This window comes from Lithobates pipiens, unplaced genomic scaffold, assembly GCF_037356315.1.
Source record: "Lithobates pipiens isolate NorthernLeopardFrog02 unplaced genomic scaffold, aLitPip1_a1.2 Scaffold_8, whole genome shotgun sequence".
NCBI classification, from domain to species: domain Eukaryota; kingdom Metazoa; phylum Chordata; class Amphibia; order Anura; family Ranidae; genus Lithobates; species Lithobates pipiens.
Genome location: NW_027507903.1, coordinates 247,344,187 through 247,364,269, shown reverse-complemented (window position 1 = coordinate 247,364,269; position 20,083 = coordinate 247,344,187). Strand labels below are relative to the sequence as shown.

General features: G+C 42.2%; 1 protein-coding gene across 10 annotated transcripts in view; it reads right to left on the bottom strand.

Moving 5' to 3' along the window:
• Window positions 1-20,083, bottom strand: part of GRIP1 (glutamate receptor interacting protein 1) — an 837,005-nt gene that overhangs the window by 519,095 nt on the left and 297,827 nt on the right. The window contains exon 1 of one of the 10 annotated variants that reach the window (XM_077469656.1): window positions 14,124-14,194. The exons of the other annotated variants lie outside the window; for them this stretch is intronic. Within the exon in view, the coding sequence (XP_077325782.1) occupies window positions 14,124-14,166 (43 nt within the window). The 5' untranslated portion in view covers window positions 14,167-14,194. Of the gene's footprint in view, window positions 1-14,123; window positions 14,195-20,083 lie in introns of those variants that run through there. 10 annotated transcript variants of the gene reach the window in all.

Here is a 20,083-nt window from a genome sequence, read left to right as displayed (position 1 = left end):
TGTACTGTGACATACTGAAGCAGAGCATTATCCTCTCCCTCTAGAGCATGGGCCGCAGGGCAGTATTCCAACTTAAAGAGGGATTCCACCAAAAAAAAAAAAAAAATTATTAAAAGCCAGCAGCTATAAATACTACAGCTGCCCACTTTTAATAAATGCACACTCACCTGTCCCGGGTTCCAGCGATGCCGGCAGCCGAGGCCGATCGATCGCTCGGCTCTCGGCTGCTGCCGCCACCATTCTAGGTGAGGGAATCAGGAAGTGAAGCGAATCGGCTTCACTTGCCGGTTCCCTACTTCGCATGCGCGAGTCGCGCAGCGCAATAGGAAATCTCTGCGCTGTCACTGGGACCCGTGTGTGTCCCAGCAGACAGCGCGGCAGGGCAGGAAATGGCGTAGACTCCCACGGGAGTCTATGCCCGGAAGTGGGTGTAAATACCTGTCTTTGACAGGTATCTCCACCCCCCTCCCCCCTGAAAGGTGTCAATTGTGACACCGGAGGGGGGGAGGGATCCGATTAGCGGAGGTTCCACTTTAGGGTGGAATCCCGCTATAAGGACCCCAAACACACCTCCAAGACGACCACTGCCTTTCTAAAGAAGCTGAGGGTAAAAGTGATGGATTGGCCAAGCATGTCTCCAGACTCACGAAACGACCGCCAGGCACCCACGTCCAGAGCAGAGCGAGTGTGTAGTACATTACAATTACAGCAAGCCCGAGGCCTCCCCTCAGACCACTCTCCATCCAGAGCACTGTGTGTGCATATTACAGGCCTCCGACCACTGGCATCCAAGGCACTGTGCATTACAGGCCATCCCTCAGACCACCATCCAGCACTGTGCAGCATTACAACAGGCCTCCAGCCTCCCATTACCAGTGACCACAGGCATGGCAGCGTCCAAAGCACTGTGCATTATAGGCCATCCCTCAGACCACTGTCCAGAGAACTTTTCAGCATTACAGGCCTCCTCAGACCACCGTCCAGAGCACTGTGCAGCTTTACAGGCCTCCTCAAACCGTCCAGAGTGGCTAAATCTGTATCTGGTAGTTTGTTCAAACCTTAATACCATAAATAACAACATAACTTTTTTTTTTTTTTTTTTTTTACTCCAGAGTGTATATATGTTCGGAAATGCTATTGAAATGCTTAAACACTGAATTACAAATTTAACTAAACCCATTCGATTTTAGTTGACTAAAATTATTTTATTCAACTGAAATGTACTGGAGATTTTATTTGACTAAAATACGACTAAAACAACTGCAGATGACTAAAATGGGACTAAAACTAAAATGGCATTTTAGTCAAAAGACTAACTAAAACAAAATCAAAATTTGATGCCAAAATTAACACTGCTCCCTGTGCCTGTGTGGGTTTTCTCTGGGTACTCCTCTTTCTTCCCACACTCCAAAGACATGCTGGTAGGTTAATTGGCTCCTGTCTAAATTTACCATAGTATGTGTATGTATTAATGTGAACAAGCGATCTTAGATTGTAAGCTTCTTGATGGCAGGCACTGATGTGAATAGATATTATATATGTAATGCTCTATGTAAATTGATGTTGCTATACAAGTACCTGAAATAAATAAGGACAGGGAGCGCTGCATATTGAATATAAATTATGAAGTGAGACCGGCTATAATGGGGCAGATGTGGCCAGTGCAGTGCTGGATGTAAACACCAGAGGCCACAGCCATTGAATAAAAGGCAAGAATGCATCTGTGGAGGGGGAGGCTGCGTTAGGCTAGGTCAGGGCAAAAGGACTAAAAAGGATAATTGCACTTTGTTTTAATCAGGTAATCAGACCCTTAAAATGAATCAATCAATTTGTTCCTTGCTGTTGAGATTAAAAAGGTGGGTTCTTTATTCAAAGCACATATTTTAGTATTCTTGAACATTTATTTTTCATTGAAGCTCACAAACTCAGAGATTACAGTCCTTGTCACACGACCCAGCTGTATCTAGTTTATCTGGGTTTATTTAAGTGAACTTGTCACAAGGAATAAAGCATTATGCCCTACTTTAGCGCACGTTAATGCATAAAATCATGGTTGCGTGCAAAAGAAAAAGAAGGGAAAATAGCAGTAAACTGTATTCATCAGATCAATCAATGTATATTGGTTTTTCTACTCTAGGCTAGTGTTTGGCAAGAAAGTCCATGGGTCGAAGCATTTCCACGTCTGCTGTAATGAACAAGGTCACACTCACACAGAGAATTGTATTAGCATCAAGTCAAAGTGTCTGCTGTGGTAAGAGCTCACATCAAGGTGTAGACAGGTGGTGTCAGTCTGACATTACTCAGTTTTACAATATATAAACACACAGCACTCTCTAAAGTTAAACTTCGGAGACACAAACTGAGATGAACAAAACATGAAGGAACAGAACAATGAATTCCTAGTAATACAACACAAATTGGACACTCCTTATTCTTGTTTGAATGATTTCTGTAACTTTTTTTATTTTTATTTTTTTTAAGTCCTGTGAGTTCCTACTTAAGCCTCGTACACACGATCGGATTGTTGGCCAACAAAGCGTCAGACTTTTGTCCAAAGGGTGTGTGCCAGGAACTTGTCTTGCACACAAATGGTACACAATTGTCGGCCAACAAACACGAACGTAGTGCCATTTCAGCACCTTCTGCTAATGTCGTGTTTGGTGAGCATTGATTCAGAGCATGCGTGTTTGTACTTTGGACTTTTGTGTGACGGACTTGTGTACATACGATAGAAAAATCTGACAACAGACTGTTGTCTGCCGAAAATTTACTAGCCTGCCATCCAACATTTGTTGGCGGAAAGTTGGCCATCGATTGTCTGATGGAGCGTACCAACGGTTCTATTCTAGGCAAACAGTCTGTCATCACACAATTCCCTGACGAAAATCCAGTCGTGTGTACGAGGCTTAACACAACACAAATTATACATTTAATAAAGCTGCAATTATCTAGCTACACGAGGAAAGCATGCTTTTTTTTAATTTATTTTTTATTTCATGGAATTTTCAAATGGCACAATTACAAACGTCCTAATATATGAAAAAATAAGACCATAGGCAAACCAAAGTTAAAGGATATCTATGGATAAAATGTATAATCATAGATTTCCACATTGAATTTCAACGACTTCTAGCCTACTCCTACTAATTAGAACAGTCTTTAAGATTGTAAACTTACTTTGTGAAGTCCTCCAACTCACCGCAAGACCCCCAGGAGTCACCGTTTATGGCATGGCTCTGAAGGAATGGCATGGATATACCATTCCCTAAGAGTGCATGTGCCGGTGACATCACCGGCTGCATCTAGAGTAAATATCTCCTAAACAGTTCACATTTAGGAGAGATTAGCCATATCCATAAGTAAGCCTTATTATAGGCTTACCTATAGGTAAAAATCATACATGGGAGTTAACTCCCACTTTAATCCCTTCACACCCACTCTATAGCAGATAGATGGATACAGCGAGGGCCTAATTTGCCGGGCTGGGCGTACATGGTCGTCCTTCAATGATCGCACTGACCGAGCGCCCCCTGCAGTACACGGGTGGTGCATTCCATGATAACCAAGTACTTCGGATAACACACAGCAGCCCTTTACCACGTGATCAGCTGTGTCCAATGACAGCTGATCATGGAAATATACTCAAGACAGTTAACGGCTTTCCTTTCCTCATGCTGACAGCATGAGGAGAGAGAAAGAACCGATAAACAGGTTGTGTTAAAGGGACATTGCCCTTGTGTCTTGATTATAAGTGCAGTGCCAACAGTGCCCACCAGTGGTGCGAATCAGTTCCCACCAGTGGCGCCAATCCATGCCTCAGTGTCGCCTATCAGCAACGCCTACCAGGGCAGCCTCATCAGTGCACATTAGTGAAGGAGCAAAATTACCTGTTTGCAAAAGTTTTTAACTATGAAAAATGTTTTTCTTTTTTTAATTCTCAACCTTTTTTCGTTTGTTTAGCAAAAAATAAAAAAACCCAGTGGTGACCACCAAAAGAAAGCTCTATTTGTGTGAAAAAAAAATGATAAAAATGTCATACTGGTACAGTGTTGCATGACTACGCAATTGTCATTCAAAGTGCGACAGCGCTGAAAGATGAAAATTGGCCTGGTCAAGGAGGTAAAAGTGCCCAGTAGGCAAGTGATTAAAGCTCAATTAAAATAAATATAAAACTCTGCACAAACAAAACCATATTCATAAATAATAAATCTGTGTGACTATAAAATTATCTGAATATCTTCCATCGCAAAGTATAAGGTGCAAAGTTCAAAATGCAGTGTAACATTCACTTATATGCAACTGATAATGAAAATTATAATATATATATATATATATATATATATATATATATATATATATATATATATATATATACACACACACACATATACATAAACACACATGCATACATACACAGTAACTCACAAAAGTGAGTACACCCTTCACATTTTTAGTAAAAAATGTATTATATCTTTTCATGTGACAACACTGAAGAAATTAACTAACGCAACACAGCCATTAATGTTTAAATCTACAGCAACAAAAGAGTACACCTCTAAGTAAAAATTTCCAAATTGGGCCCAAAGTGTCAATATTTTGTGTGGCCATTATTATTTTCCAGCACTGCCTAAACCCTCTTGGACATGGAGTTCACCAGAGCTTCACAGGTTGCCACTGGAGTCCTCTTCCACACCTCCATGAAGACATCATGGAGCAGGTGGATGTTAGAGACCTTGCTTGCACTCCTCCACGTTATGTTTGAGGATGCCCCACAGATGCTCAATAGGGTTTAGGTCTGGAGACATGCTTGGCCAATCCATCACTTTTACCCTCAGCTCCTTTAGCAAGGCAATGGTCATCTTGGAGGTGTGTTAGGGGTCGTTATATTGGAATACTGCCCTGTGGCCCAGTCTCTGAAGGGAGGGGATCATGCTCTGATTCAGTATGTCACAGTACATGTTGGCATTTATGGTTCCCTCAATGAACTGTAGCTCCCCAGTGTCGGCAGCACTCATGCAGCCCCAGACCATGACACTCTCACCACCATGCTTTACTGTGGGCAAGACACACTTGTCTTTGTACGCCTCACCTGGTTGCCACCACACACGCTTAAAGCGGGGATCCACACAAAAAATAAAAATAAATAAATATTAAAAGCCAGCAGCTACAAATACTGCAGCTGCTGGCTTTTAATAAATGGACACTTGCCTGTCCAGGGTGCCCGCGATGTCGGCAGCCGAAGTCGAGCAAACGCTAGTCTCTCAGCTGCCCCGTCGCCATCCTCGGTGAGGTAATCAGGAAGTGAAGTGTTGCGGTCTCACTTCCGGGTTCCCTACTGCTCATGCGGGAGTTGCGCTCTGCATCCTCACTGGTCCCCGCTGTGTTTTGGGACCTGTGCGTTTGCCAGAACATAGCGGGGGTGATGCGAAGGGGCGTGAATCCCGCAGGAGTCTATTCCAGGAAGTGGGTGCAGATACCTGTATTATACGAAGTTCACTTTTTGTGTGACCCCCCTGCTTTAAAACCATCTGAACCCAATAAGTTTATCTTGGTCTCATCAGACCACAGAACAGGATTCCACTAATCCATATCCTTAGTCTTCTTCTCTTCAGCAAACGGTTTGCCGGCTTTCTTGTGCATTATCTTTAGAAAAGGCTTCCTTCTGGGACAGCCATGCAGAACAATTTGTTGCAGTGTGCGGCATACCGTCTGAGCACCGACAGACTGACCCCCCCACCCCTTCAACCTCTGCAGCAATGCTGACAGCACTATTATGTCTATTTCCGAAAGACAACCTCTGGATATGACGCTGAGCACACGCCCTCAACCATGGCGAGGTCTGTTCTGAGTGAAACCTGTCCTGTTAAACAGTTGTACGGTCTTGGTCACCGTGCTGCAGCTCAGTTTCAGGGTCCTGGCAATCTTCTTCTAGTCTAGGCGATCTTTATGTAGAGCAACAATTTTTTTTTCAGATCCTCAGAGAGTCCTTTGTCATGAGGTGCCATCTTAAACTTCCAGTGATCGGTATGAGAGAGCGAGAGCAATGAAACCTTTAATATACTTGCTTCCTTATTCACACCTGAGACCTTGTAACACCGAGTCACATGACACTGGAAAGGGACAATGGCTAATTGGGCCCAATTTGGACATTTTCACTTAGGGGTGCACTCACCTTTGTTGCCAGCGGTTTAGACATTAATCGCTGTTTGTTGAATTATTTTGAGGGGAGAGCAAATTTACACTGTTATACAAGCTGTATATACTACTTTACATTGTAGTAAAGCGTCATTTCTTCAGTGTTGTCACACGAAAAGATATAATAAAATATTTACAAAAATGTGAGGATGTACTTTTGTGAGATACTATATATATATATATATATATATATATATATATATATATATATATATATATATATATATATATATTTTTTTTTTTTATAGCCTACATCTTTTTTTTCCACCTTAATTGGAGTCCATAAAAAATGAAATGTGTACAAGTGAACACCGAGTCAAGGAGTACTTCTTCCACTTTCCAAGCACACCACTTAACAGATTTTGACCTATTGAAAATCAGGTCAAAAGGCGCCTTGCCCTTTAAAATGCCTTTGTACACCTTTCCTCCAAAAGTAGCTCAAGGGGAAAAAAAAAAAAAAAAAAAGAACCTGATTGTGCAATATATCAGCTTACCAGATCAATTTATGAAAAAGGGTTAAAATCTTACGCACAAAATGAGTGCACTTCATCCATATTTTTTTCGTGATTCATTATCAGTTGCATATAAGTGGACTTCGCAGTTTATATTTTGCGATGAAAGAAAGATATTCAGATAATTTTTTTAGTCACACAGATTTATTATTCATGCATGTGAAAGATTTATATGCTACGTATATGGTTTCGTTTTGTCTGATTGCGCCGAGTTTTATATTTAATTTTATTGTATTTTCTGGTGTGGGAACACATGACAACAGCTGCAGCTGTTTTATTTAATGTATATTTATTGAATTTGGTTCACAATTCGCATGTTAGCGCAGGAGACTCTACACTAGTTGAGTTTGTTTCAAGATTTTTATTGAAATTTCAAGAAATTATAATAAGCCATGGTTTGCCCAAGCACAGGCGACATCGAAAAGGCTTGTAAAGAGACAATATGTGTACACATAATAAGTAACATAACAGTAAAGGTTAGCAGGACCATTGTAGACCAGGTTAGAAATTAGGTAAAGATCATAGACTATACTAGGCTGTCCCCTAGAGCAGCGTTTTTCAACCTTTCTTTCTGTTAAGGCACCCTTTAAAATTCTGCCCAATCTTGAGGCACTCCATTCTAAAATATAACACTAAAAATAATAGTTTTACATATTGCAGCAGTATCCACACACATAGGACATCCAACATTAGAGTTGATTTTTTTATTTCACTTTTGCACATTGGTACTGACTACTATTCCAAACTTTCTCTTCTCCCTCTCACGCTGCTAATGAGACCCCAGTGCTGACAGAGGGCAGCAGGAAAGAGGCAAAGGACGCTGCCATCAGGCACCCAACATCCTCATGATAAACTTATGGGGTCATCAGTTGTTAGGATGTAGAGGGAGGGGGCTCCACAAAAAGGGGGATGGGTGTTTGCTACCCGATATATATGTAGTGGGAGGGGGCTCTTTTTTCTTCATCAGTTGTTAGGATGCTTGGCAGCTGACCCGCATGGCGCTAAACTGCAGCGATATGCAATTAGCAGTCTTCCAGCTGTTGCAGAATTACAAGTCCCATGAGGCATAGCAAGACTGACAGCCACAGGTATGACACCCAGAGGCAGAGGCATGATGTGACCTGTAGTTTTGCAACAGCTGGGGGTCTGCTAATTGCATATCCCTGCACTAAAGGTTGTAATTCTGCACAACAAAAACCTATGGCTTTGTGTAAAAGGCAGATGTGATCCACCCACTAGTTTGCTGACAACTTTGGGGCAGTTTTAGGCACCTCTAAAGAACCCAGATGGCGCCTCAGGGTGCCATAGAACCCTGGTTTAAAAAATAGGCTGGCAAAATGTAACACATGAAATTCATGTTGCCTCTTGACAGGCATTGCCTTTCCCTGAATGTGGCACCTCTCCTGGAGAAAGGAGTTTCCTAGGACCTTGTACATTCTCTCCCCAAATTTTTTGGACCCAGAAGACACCCCAGGGTGCCACGACATCCTGGCTGAAAAAGGCTGCCTTAGAGGACAGACCTCTTCATTAATAACCTTCATATAAGGAATTAAGTGTAGAGAAGAAAGAGAAAGAAAAAAGGAGAGAGAGGAAAGAAGGTACAGTGAAATTGAGACCAGTACAAATGAGGTTTAAAAGTAGACAATAGCTAGTCGGGGGCACAGACAGGAAGGAGTAACTAATCCACAGTTTCCAGACTTTCAAAAATTTTGCATGCAAATCCCTCAATATACTGGACAACTGCTCATTAACATCTATGGTCAGCCTGGTTCTCACCCCTTGAAAAGCAACAGACGGAGTCTTCCAACAAGGGCAATGGTTTGCTTAGCAGATATAAAAAGGTATGGGGCCAATTTCTACTGGAGTGTGAAAGGGCCTGCTATAGGGAAACGTAAGAGTCAGCCAGCCATCCTTTCGGACCATCACATGAAATAATGTCTGCAGTAGGCCAAAGACCCTGGACCAGAAGCCAATCAAATGTGGGCAAGACCACTAACACAAGTAGATTTTTGAAAAGAACACTCGTATGAAAATTCTCAAAGCATTTAATTACTGAACAAACGTAGTTCGAAAATAACTCCAAAATCTTGTTTGGTTTTAACCTCCGATTTTGGAATGAGTGGAGTTTCCTGAACAAAATGACACTATATGCCAAGCTTTGCAGTTTGTTTTCTTTAGAAAGCAGCCAGAGACTGTGAAGAAATTACTCTTTCCTGACAGAATGCTGTAGAGAAGGACCCTCACTCTGTGTGAGGCCCAGATTGAGGGTCTTGGCCCCTGTGGAGTAGGAAAAGATTTGTCACTTGCTCACTTCCAGCCTGCTTATTGGACAATGAGCAAAGGAAGATCTAGAACTGCAGCTGCAAGCAGGGCTCTTGATAGTGGCATCAACCTCTGGCTATACTGAGCAGAAGTGGTACGTAAGTCATGAATGTCTTATAATTACAATATATTGTATAACCAGTGGGGGCCCATCCATTAGGGGTGCCCGGGCACCGCCCCCTCTCTCCAGCCACCCCCTATATGACTAATGGATAGAGTCACGCATTGCATTTATCTATCCACAGCAGCCCCTACCACCCCCTATTCAGGCATACTGCCCCTTTCCGGATGCCGGGTGCCTGAATTACAGTGGCAGGGGTGTATTTTTCAAGCACCTGATTAGAGCCATTGGCTCTAATGGGCCTCAAAAAAGTAGGATTCGTGGCACAGAGCATTGAGCATTTGCTGTTTTAAAACTAATCCTCAATCCGGCCAATCAGAAGCAGGTTTTCTGATTGGCCGCCCATGAAGAGCAGAGGAAGGAGGGAGGAAACAGAAGCTAGAGCCAGGAGGGAGGAAACGGAGGGAGAGCCGCCGCTGAAAGAGAGCCTGAAGCACTGATTACTTGGGGTGGGTCAGTGCACATCAGACCCCGCCTGCCGTTTGACCAATGGTGTGGGGGGTGTTGCTGTTTGCTGCCCTCCCCCCAAAGAAAATAACCACCAGCCGCCACTGTGTATAACTGAACGATAAACTGTGCATTTAGCTCTTTTGTCTGGCATTTTGCTGTCATAAAAGTATTGTATTATAAAAGTATTTCCATATCAGTTATTTTATTGTAAATATATGGAGTATGATAGGTTAAAAGCAGCAGATTTTAAAGTTTAGTTCAGAAGTCTGTGTTCCATGAGTAAACACCATAAAGAACCATTACCCTTTCAGAGTTTACAGTGAGTTCTGCTCATGCTCAGTGTACCATTAATTGCACAGTGGGTTATACAAAGCACAGTCTAAAAAATACTGCTCACAACTTTATGAAAGTGAAATGAATAGGTTTTATTCTTGTACTCGGGGACCCCGAACAGTGCATGTTTTCTAGTTCACCTATCATAATTATAATTGTACCACCACCTGACTCATTTTAAGGAGTCTTTCCACTTTTGCAGCTAAATTACTTTACATCTGTTGAGATGTCTTCGTTCATATAGCAAATCTTATATTTAAAATTTGCAGCTTAATGTGGTTGTAAAGCCACTGTGTTACTGCTACAATTCTGTGTTACATCAAAATATGTACCCAATGTATGCGTTTAAAAAAAAAAAAAAAAACATATACCTTAATTCATAGGGCAGCTCAGAGCTCACGTGATTGCCCGCCGTTCTTTCCCGATCTGATAACTACCGTGAGAGGGGCTGAGAATCCCCCGCAGACATTAGCCGGGAGAAGGGCAGGAGAGCAGCAAGCGGTCACATGAAATAAGGTATATAGTGGCATATTTTTTTTAAAACACATACACTGGGCACATAATTTAATGTAACACAGGGGTTTGAAGCAACATACAGTTATGATAGCAGCAGGAGGGGAGGGGAGCAGATCGGCATTATCACTAGTTGACATGCAGGGAGGGAAGGGGAGAGAGGGAGCAAGGAGAGACAGCATACAGACGGAGGCACATAAACTGACCATGGTATCAGGGCTCAACAGCCATGATAAACATGGTCAGTTTACAGAGAGGAGCGCATCAACAGGCAGATTCAACCAGGTATTTTAGATTATACAACAGGCAAAATTACACAGCACAAGTACTGTGCTGTTACTCATGTTTTAAGGGAACAGGATCCATTTTTTTTTCTAGGGTAACAACCACTTTAACACAACCACTTTAACAATTTTAGATCTTTTCTGGAACTCCCAGCAGGAAAAAAAATTCTACTTAGTCCTCTTAGAGGGGACTGTGAAGCTGTATTTGCCATAATTACCCTGTCTGTACTATACAGGTAGATATCTCATCAGGTTTACTGGATTTGAACATTGTCTGTCTTAAAGGTTGAGGCTATTTTCACACTGACACGAAAGTTGCACAACTTCCAAACTGATTTTTGTTTGCAAGTTCCAGTCCGACTTCTATGCGACTTCAATGAACGGGATATGATTTTGATCCAACTTTGAGATGATTGTGACTTGTCCTTTGATCAATCAAAACAATTCTTTTGGCTCTGGAATGGATGAAACCTCACACCAAATTGGGCGCTTGTCACACCAGTGTGAACCGACCCTTACAAGCTGGGCTTATCTGTTCTATTGTACATTATTTTGCATAGAAATTTGGCGTTTTTATATTGCAGGCCTAACACACTTAAATATGTCCACACAAGAGAGTCTAGTAGACATCTCGGGTATGAAAGTTTGAAACACAAACTTTCAGTACTAGAGATTCTGCCTGACAAATACATTTTTAAAACACGTGGTTTGTAACATTAAAGTGTTAATAAACCCAGGTCCCTGGCTTTAGTAGATCTGGTCTTCCACAGTACATAGCAATGCAATTTTAGTAAATATAACCTGCTAAATATCTTTTCTCTTCAACAGTATATAGTAGTCTTGTGACGTCTATCAGTGTCTGGTTAAAGCTGGTAGGAGGATTATTCATTCTCGTTGGACTGTCCTATGAGGCAGCATGACTCCGGACCCTCTGCCTTGGCCCTGTGCCGATCACATGCACCCTCCCAAAAATAAATAAAATAGGGGTGCACTGAATGGAAATTTTGGTGCCGAAACTGAAAATGTAGGATGCACTTAGCCCAAAACTGAAAATGACAGTTTAAATTTTTTTTTTATATTTTTATATATAAAATTGTATTTTATTTCGACTTTTTAATATCATCAACTTAAATTAATATGAACTTATTGTTGGCCCTTATTAGTACCTTTAGTGGAAGAAAACCCCAAGAAAAATGAAGTCTGTAGTCTCTTACCATCTCTTGTATCATGTCTGCAATCTCTTAAACACGCTGCTAATGGTATTAACAAAATGTCCATTTGGTGCACCTGTAGCAGACATGATACAGGAGATGGTCAGAGACTGCAGACATGATACAAGAGATCAATGCAGCCTCACCAGTGCCCAGATCAGAGCAGCAATCTCTCATTGTGTCATGGAGCTGGATTTGAGTTTCCCGGGCCAGGCAGCCGCAGTAGCTGTATCCCGCCTTCTGTGGTACATGTTGCACTGATTCAATTTCCCGGCATTGGATCATTGTGCCATCACAGGAGGCGGGACATTGTTACTACGGCCGCTCGGACAATTCGGCTTCGTGACACAGGGAGATGACCGCTCTGCGCAAGGAGGGAGGGAGGGGAGGACTCTGACTAAGCCGCCAGGATGACACCAACGCAATGTGCGGCACCCGGAGCAGGCCCAGTCCCCTTTTTCGGATCCATTTGCGGCACCTACTCTTCTTTCGGTGTTCCACTAAAATAAATAAAAACTCTACAGCAATACAGACCAAACGCAGAGTGCCCCGAGGCTCTGTACTATCAAAGGATGGATTGGGGACTGTGGAAGAAGGGGAAGATCAGAGAAGACGAGATCAAACAGCCTTTTTACACAATGTGCAGGATTAAGCCCTTAGGTTACACAGTGAGTATAACAAGCATGCTTTATTGCATATACAGACTAATTTTACTGTTGTATGTTTAGTAACACTTTAAAGAGGAAGCAAACCATAATGGGTTTTACTTCCTCTTTCCCCCCCCCCCCCCGCAAACTAAAAGCATAACGGGCTGGTATGCATTGCATAATAGCCCATTATGTGGCACTTACCTGCAAACGAAGCCAGCGCTGTCCCCTCTGGTGGCCGCATCCATCTTCACCCCTCTTCCTTCCGGGGCTGCAGACTCTGGCTCTGTGAATGACCGGAGCCTTCAGTCACGGCACTTGCGAGTGAAGAAATGGAGTGGAGGTCACAACGCATGCGCCAATGACATCATTAGCGCACTACAAGGGAAATATCTCCTAAGCGGCGCACGTTTTAGGAGATATTTCCGCTACCTACAGGTAAGCCTAATTCTAGGCTTACCTATAGTTAAAAATGACAATCAGGGGTTTATAACCACTTTAAGTCTACTATACCACTATTAATATAGACACTAGAGAGTAAAATATATCCAGGGCAGTTCATGGTCTGCCTTCCATACATGGACACTGGTTTCGAGCTTCCCGCAGGCATAGCATCAACAATGTTATATTTCTGAAAGTTACAAATACAAAAGCAGTGAAAATAAAAGTGCATTTTTATACAAAATATCTTCTAAACTTTCTCAGACCTCTCCATGGCAAAAAATACAAAATAGAAAAGGTTCTAGCAACACCGCAAACGAAATCAGCAGCATTTGACTGAAATGCTGAAGAAAGGTCTGGGTCATTGTCATTACAGAAGAACGTTCATATCATCCAAGGATCTATATAAATACTATACAATGTTCTGCTGCTGAGGGAAACCAGTGCTGTAGAGAATTGAAAATCAATTGATTTTGTCTTGGCCAAAAAACTGTTAAACACAATGCAATTGTTCCTTTCCTCTTAGGAATATCCAAAAAAACAATTACTACACGCAACAGTCAAATGAAAAACATTCCAGTAACCAATCCAACATGATCTTAAAAGCAGTCGTTTTTTGCTAGTTTTAAACAACTCTTACAAAAGGCAAACACACTAATGAATCCAAAACCAACAGCTAATAAAGCGGAGTGTCTCAATCTAATGCAGAAATCTATTGTAAAGGGAAAAGAGTCTGCAAAACACCCAATTATCTCCAGCAGAAAACAGACCGGCGGGCCCTCTGGGCTGTGACAACGATGACCTTCTAATGCTTTGTTTAGAGATGGAAACCATTACAGTGGCACATAATCCATTCTACAACATCCACGGCCCAATAAAAGCTTTTCATAAAATTATATATTTAAAGCAGGGAGATAATTTGACATGTGTCCCATGCAGGCCATGTCGCAACTTAGAATGATAATTTCAGCGACAGCTCAGCCATTGTAATGGGAGCTGTAAAGATCATCTTCTATCGGTGCACACAGAAAAGATATGCACACAAGCAAAATCACTATAGATGGTTGTCATGAAAATCAAGTGTAAATACTCACATGCTGTTAAGATTTTGTCCTTTACTATCCTTTTCTTTCCCATATTCTCCCATGTGCTGCAATACTCACAACTGTAAAAAGATAAAACACATCGTACTCTCTCTTTACCTTCAGGCTAACAATGTGTGTTGCACTTTTTTTCTTCAGCTTAACGTCCACGTGTCATTTCACATCTGCAACATCTTTTCCTTTAGAATATCTAGGACTACTTTTATCATATATATTTTTTTAATTATCTGAGTATTGCACATATTGTTCCTGTGGGTTTAAAAGGATTGTATTTAAAAGTACTTTTTTGGAATATAGTTAGTAATTATATTTAAAGTACGTGTAAACAAAAAAAAAAAAAAAAAAAACAGAATGTAGCTTAAAGTGGTTGTATCGTTTTTTTTTTCACTTTTACCTACAGGTAAGCCTCTAATAAGGCTTACCTGTAGATACAATTAATATCTCCTAAACCTGTACTGTTTAGGAGATATTTACGTTTAATGCAGCCATTGACGTCATGCGGCACATGCACGTTTAAGACCCGGCTGAAGGTCCGGCAGAACTGCCAGACCTTGCCGAAAAAAAAGATTCCCGTGCATATCGTGGCTTCGGCCACTCACAGCGCCGGAGCCACGATACCCAGAAGACACATCAAGGCAAAACGTCAGTTCCCTCGGCGTGGATCCGGTGAGATACCGGCTCCTCGTTCTAAGGGGAGCATTTCATAATGAGCCAGTAAGCATTGCATACTAACTCATTATGCCTTTGCCTTGCAGGTTTTTTTGTTAAAAAAAAAAGTGCGGGTTTACTCCTGCTTCAACAAGCCTTAGATGCTGTGACTGTATTAGTTATCTTTTCGCAGGCCCCGCCCTCTTTCATTTTCACCTGATAATCATGCCAGTAATACACATTTCTTGTCCTAGGATAACAACGCTGTTTTTTTTAAATACAGTGGAGTGAATGAGCATTTCCTTGTTTGGACTAGAAACACTTCATCTTCATCTCCATCTCCATTAGGCCTTGTTCATAGGGAGCATAGTTGTCATGGTCTGGAGTCACGCTCGGAGGCCAGTAGCTATGGCAGTGGAGCAGCACCCGACAAGCGGGACAGGTATACAAACAGGTCACCCTGGCGGATGACACGGTTTCACCTGAGGTGCAGGGTCTAAGTACCAAGAGGTATTCACCAGAGCGCCCAGTGGTGGATGGGTTTTGCTGCGTGTTAGTACCAGGTCGCGGTCCTAAGGATCACCCCACCAGGAGGTGAACAATTCAGGGTCCAGTAGCAGATATAGCAGGTAGGGATCAAGCAGAAGCATAGTCAGGAAACAAGCCAAAAAGGTCAGTAATGAATGGTACAGGTTGGGATTAAGCAGAAGCACAGTCGAGGAACAAGCCATTGGTCAGTAATGAATAGTAGTAAAGATATGGATGGCAGCAGGAGAGACAAAAGAGACTGGCTGGAGGGTGCACAATAATTTCACAAAAAGGAAATGCAGAGACATGGCTTAAGTTCAGGGGAAGAGCAAAGAGTTCAGGGTTCAAGACAAAGGCAGGATCATTTAAAGAATTGTCCAAGGAGCCGTCCAGCATTTCAGGTGGCTCAGCAAGTAGAGTTATTGCCATACACAGCCGAGGTCCCAGGTTCAAGTCCAGGCCCTGACAATACCATAGCTTATGATAATTTGAAGGGCCGTGTCTAATCCGCATGGCACATAGGCATGTACAGGTGTCCCTTGCATCCCTATGCTATACTACGCCCTGTGTGAATAAGGCCTAAGCCCCAGTTTACACTGCTGAGACATCAAATGCAACGTGGAACACAAAGCTTCATGACAATTCAAAAACATTAATTTCAATGGATGCCATTTTAATTGCTGTGACTCAAGTCACAGAAACAAACAAAACATATCCTGCACTACTTGTCTGTCTTCCTTGTGACATTAGTGCCATAGACAATGTTAAAATAAAAGTCGCAAAGTAGTAATTTTTTTCTTTGTTTTACCCTTGCAACTTTGCCTGCGAAGTCAGAGGGTATTCTAAGTTCAATAATGCGTGTCACACTCTGTAGCCAGAATTGCAAAATATCAAAGTCACATTGATGAGGCAAGCAAGTCGCGATGCAAAGTTGCATGACTTTGGGGTCACAGCAGCGTGAACCAAGCCTAAAGCCTGGTTCTCCCTGAGCTGAAAACCAGCAGGAAGAGGCTGAATTTTGGTCCATGTGTACAGCTGTATGACGACTGGATTATGTCGAACAGGCATGCCAGAAAACCAGCATTTGATCAGAGCACTCAGTCAATGGTTGCGAGGGCTAGGCCAGCTAATTCTGGTAGGGTTTGTGTTGTGGAGTCCTCCAGTGAGACATTGTATTCTGACAGGGGGAGATCGCTTTCTCAGCACTGCTTGTGTTGATGCTGCTATATGGGTACCCAGCTTATCATAGAGGAGATTTTTTTGCTCACAGAAGATAGCTGGGAAACCTGATAGGATTGTTTGATATTTTAATTCAGTGTATAAAAAGTTACAAAAAAAATAGAAATCGTTGCCTGGCTCCATAACCTCAGTACTGAGTGAATGACCCCCATATCAAGTAAGCAAAAACTAGAACTCATATCAGCAAACCTATAATCTGTTCACAGATCCATTATTTATTGAAATGGACACAGCTGGTGTAAAAGGGTTCCAACTGGGTTTCTTTCTACTTTGAGTGCAGTTTACAGAATTGCTGCTTTGATCTTTTTATAGAGATTACAACTACTAAGTATTTATTTAAGCGTGCAATCCTGTGTTTTGTAGTTTTTTTTTTGGTAGCCTACGTTTACGAAGGGCACAGGGTTTTGGGATGTTCCGGGGTCTGAAGGGTATAGACCAGTGATGGCGAACCTTGGCACCCCAGATGTTTTGGAACTACATCTCCCATGATGCTCATGCACTCTGCAGTGTAGCTGAGCATCATGGGAAATGTAGTTCCAAAACATCTGGGGTGCCAAGGTTAGCCATCACTGGTATAGACTGATCCCTGCAAGATTTGAGGTCTGAAGGTGCAGAAATTAAGGGTGATCTGAATATGAAGGTTCAGGAATTAGGGGTTGATCTGAGGTCTGAAGGAGCAGGAGTTGAAACTGATCTTAAAGTATATGAATTTGGATTGATCTGAATGAATTTCATTAGCAGTATAACTTGCAATAACTGAATAATAACCAAGCATGAAATGCTCTAGAATTTCCTGGTAGAGGGCTACACTGACTTTGCACTTGATAAAACACAGTGGACCAACACCAGCAGATGACATGGCCCCTAACATCAGTCAGCGCAGCCCTCTACCAGGAAATTCTAGACCATTTAACGCTTCCCTCTGCTGACCAACTTTATGGAGATGCTAATTTAATTTCCCAGCAGGAATTGGCACCTGCCCACACTTCCAAAAGAACCAATACCTAGTTTAAGGATCATGGTATCACTGTGCTTGATTGGCCAGCAAACTCACCTGACCTAAACCACAAAGAATCTGTGGGGTATTGTCAAGAGGAAGATGAGACACCAGACCCAACAATGAAGATGAGCTGAAGGCCACTATCAAAAGTAACCTGGGCTTTCATAACACATCAGCAGTGCCACAGGCTGATCGCCTCCATACCACTCTGCATTGATGCAGTAATTCATGCAAAAGGAGCCCTGGCCAAGTAATGAGTGCATGCTATACTGTACATGGCCATACTTTTCAGTAAGCCAATATTTCTGTATTAAAAATCCTTTTAATTATTGATCTTGTGTAATATTCACATTTTCTGAGATTCTGAATTTGGGGTTTTCACTAGCTGTAAGCCATAATCAAAATTACAAGAAAGAAATGCTTAAAATATATATCACTGTGTGTAACACATCTATATAAAATATACGAGTTTCACTTTTTGAATTGAACTACTAAATTAAAATTAACTTTTTTATGCCATTCTAATTTTATGAGATGCACCTGTGTGCATATTATTTATATATATATATATATATATATATATATATATATACACACACACACACACACATATAATACACAGTTGTGCTCATACGTTTACATACCCTAGCAGAATTTATGATTTCTTGGCCATTTTTCAGAGAATATAAATAACACCACAAACTTTTCTTTCATTCATGGTTAGTGTTTGGCTGAAGCCATTTATTATCAACAGTGTTGAAAAAAACATAATGGTAACAGAAAAGACCCAAATGACCCTGATAAAAAGTTTACATACCCCGGTTCTTAATACATTGTATTGCCCCCTTTACAATCAATGACAGATTAAAGTTTTTTGTGGTATTTGTGGATGAGGCTCTTTATCTTCTCAGATGGTAAAGCTGCCCATTCTTCTTGGCAAAACGCCTCCAGTTCCTGTAAATTCTTGGGCTTTCTTGCATGAACTGCATGTTTGAGATCTCCCCAGAGTGACTCAATGATATTGAGGTCAGGAGACTGAGATGGCCACTCCAGAACCTTCACTTTATTCTGCTGTAGCCAATGACAGGTCAACTTGACCTTGTGTTTTGGAACATTGTCACGTTGGAATGTCCAAGTGCATCCCATGCACAGCTTCCTGGCTCATGAATGCAAATGTTCCTCCAGTATTTTTTGATAACATACTGCATTCATCTTGCCAACAATTTTGACCAAATTTCCTGTGCCTTTGTAGCTCACACATCCCCAAAACATCAGCGATCCACCGCCGTACCTTTCATCATAGGCCTCGTTGACTCCTCTCAAAATGTAGCGTTCATGGTTGTGGCCAAAAAGCTAAATTTTGGTCTCATCACTCCAAGGCTTGATTCACACTAACGCGTTTTTTAATGCTGCATTTTGCAGGGAAATTTTTTAACATGGGTTCCTATGGAACATGTTCACATCAATGCATTTGTGTGCCTCTGCGTTTTTGGGAAGGGTCGGGGACTTTTTTTCATGCAAAATGCAGCATTTTGCATGTAATAGAAGTCAATGGACCTGCATCAAAAACACAAGTACCGCGTTTTTACCATGATTTTGCGGTGTTTTTTTCAGTTTTTTTTCACTGTATATAGCTGCTTGCTAAGCAACCACAGTGTTGGAAAAAAAAAAGGTAAAAAGCAAAGCGCGGCAAAATCACGTTAAAAACGTGTGTCCAAAAACGCGACAGGCACCGAAAAAAGTTTTTTTAGGCTGGGCTTCTCCTAGGAGTCACAGGTGTCCAATTCGTTTTGCACACCTGTGACTCATTTTTAGCAAAGATCGGTCTGAAGTCCGCTCTCCGATGTCACTGCCATCAGTCGAGGCAGCGCATCATCCCGACTTCCCAAGTCTGGATCCGCCAGCTGCCTTGATTGATGGCAGTCTCAGCGAGCCACTGAGACAGCCTCTCCCCGCCCCTCCACAGCTCAATGCTCCAATGAGCGTGGAGAAGCAGACCAGGAGCGATGCTGACCGACAGTCAGCATTGCTCTGCTCGGGGAGGAGTGAAAACCGAGCCATCACTGGTGTTTGGTGGCACGATTCTCAGTGCAGAGATGCAGGGAACAGCTGCAGCATCTGCCTGATGCTCCATCCACCGAGGCAAGTATGATTAGAGAAAAAAACAAAACAAAGAAAAAGCCCTTACAAGAGCAATGCCCCCACCTTCCCTCCTTAAACACTTACCCGAGTCCTGTATCCATCCAACTCTGTGCCCAGCTTCAGTTTTTCTGTCCTCTCACAAGCATGGCTGAGAACAGTGTGAGGCATTCAAATCATGCGAGGGGGGAGTGGGGTGCAGGGCCAAGCCATGCTGTGTTTGTCAATAGATGCACACAGTCTGGCTCAGGATTGCCCAACTGCATGCCCCACAGCAAGCGGCTTGCTATGGGGCACTCAGAGGAGCCTACAGTGCCGGTAGAGGACCCCAGAAAAAGAGGTCCAGAGCTGCTCTGTGTAATAGTTTTGCACAGAGCAGGTAAGTAGAACATGTTTG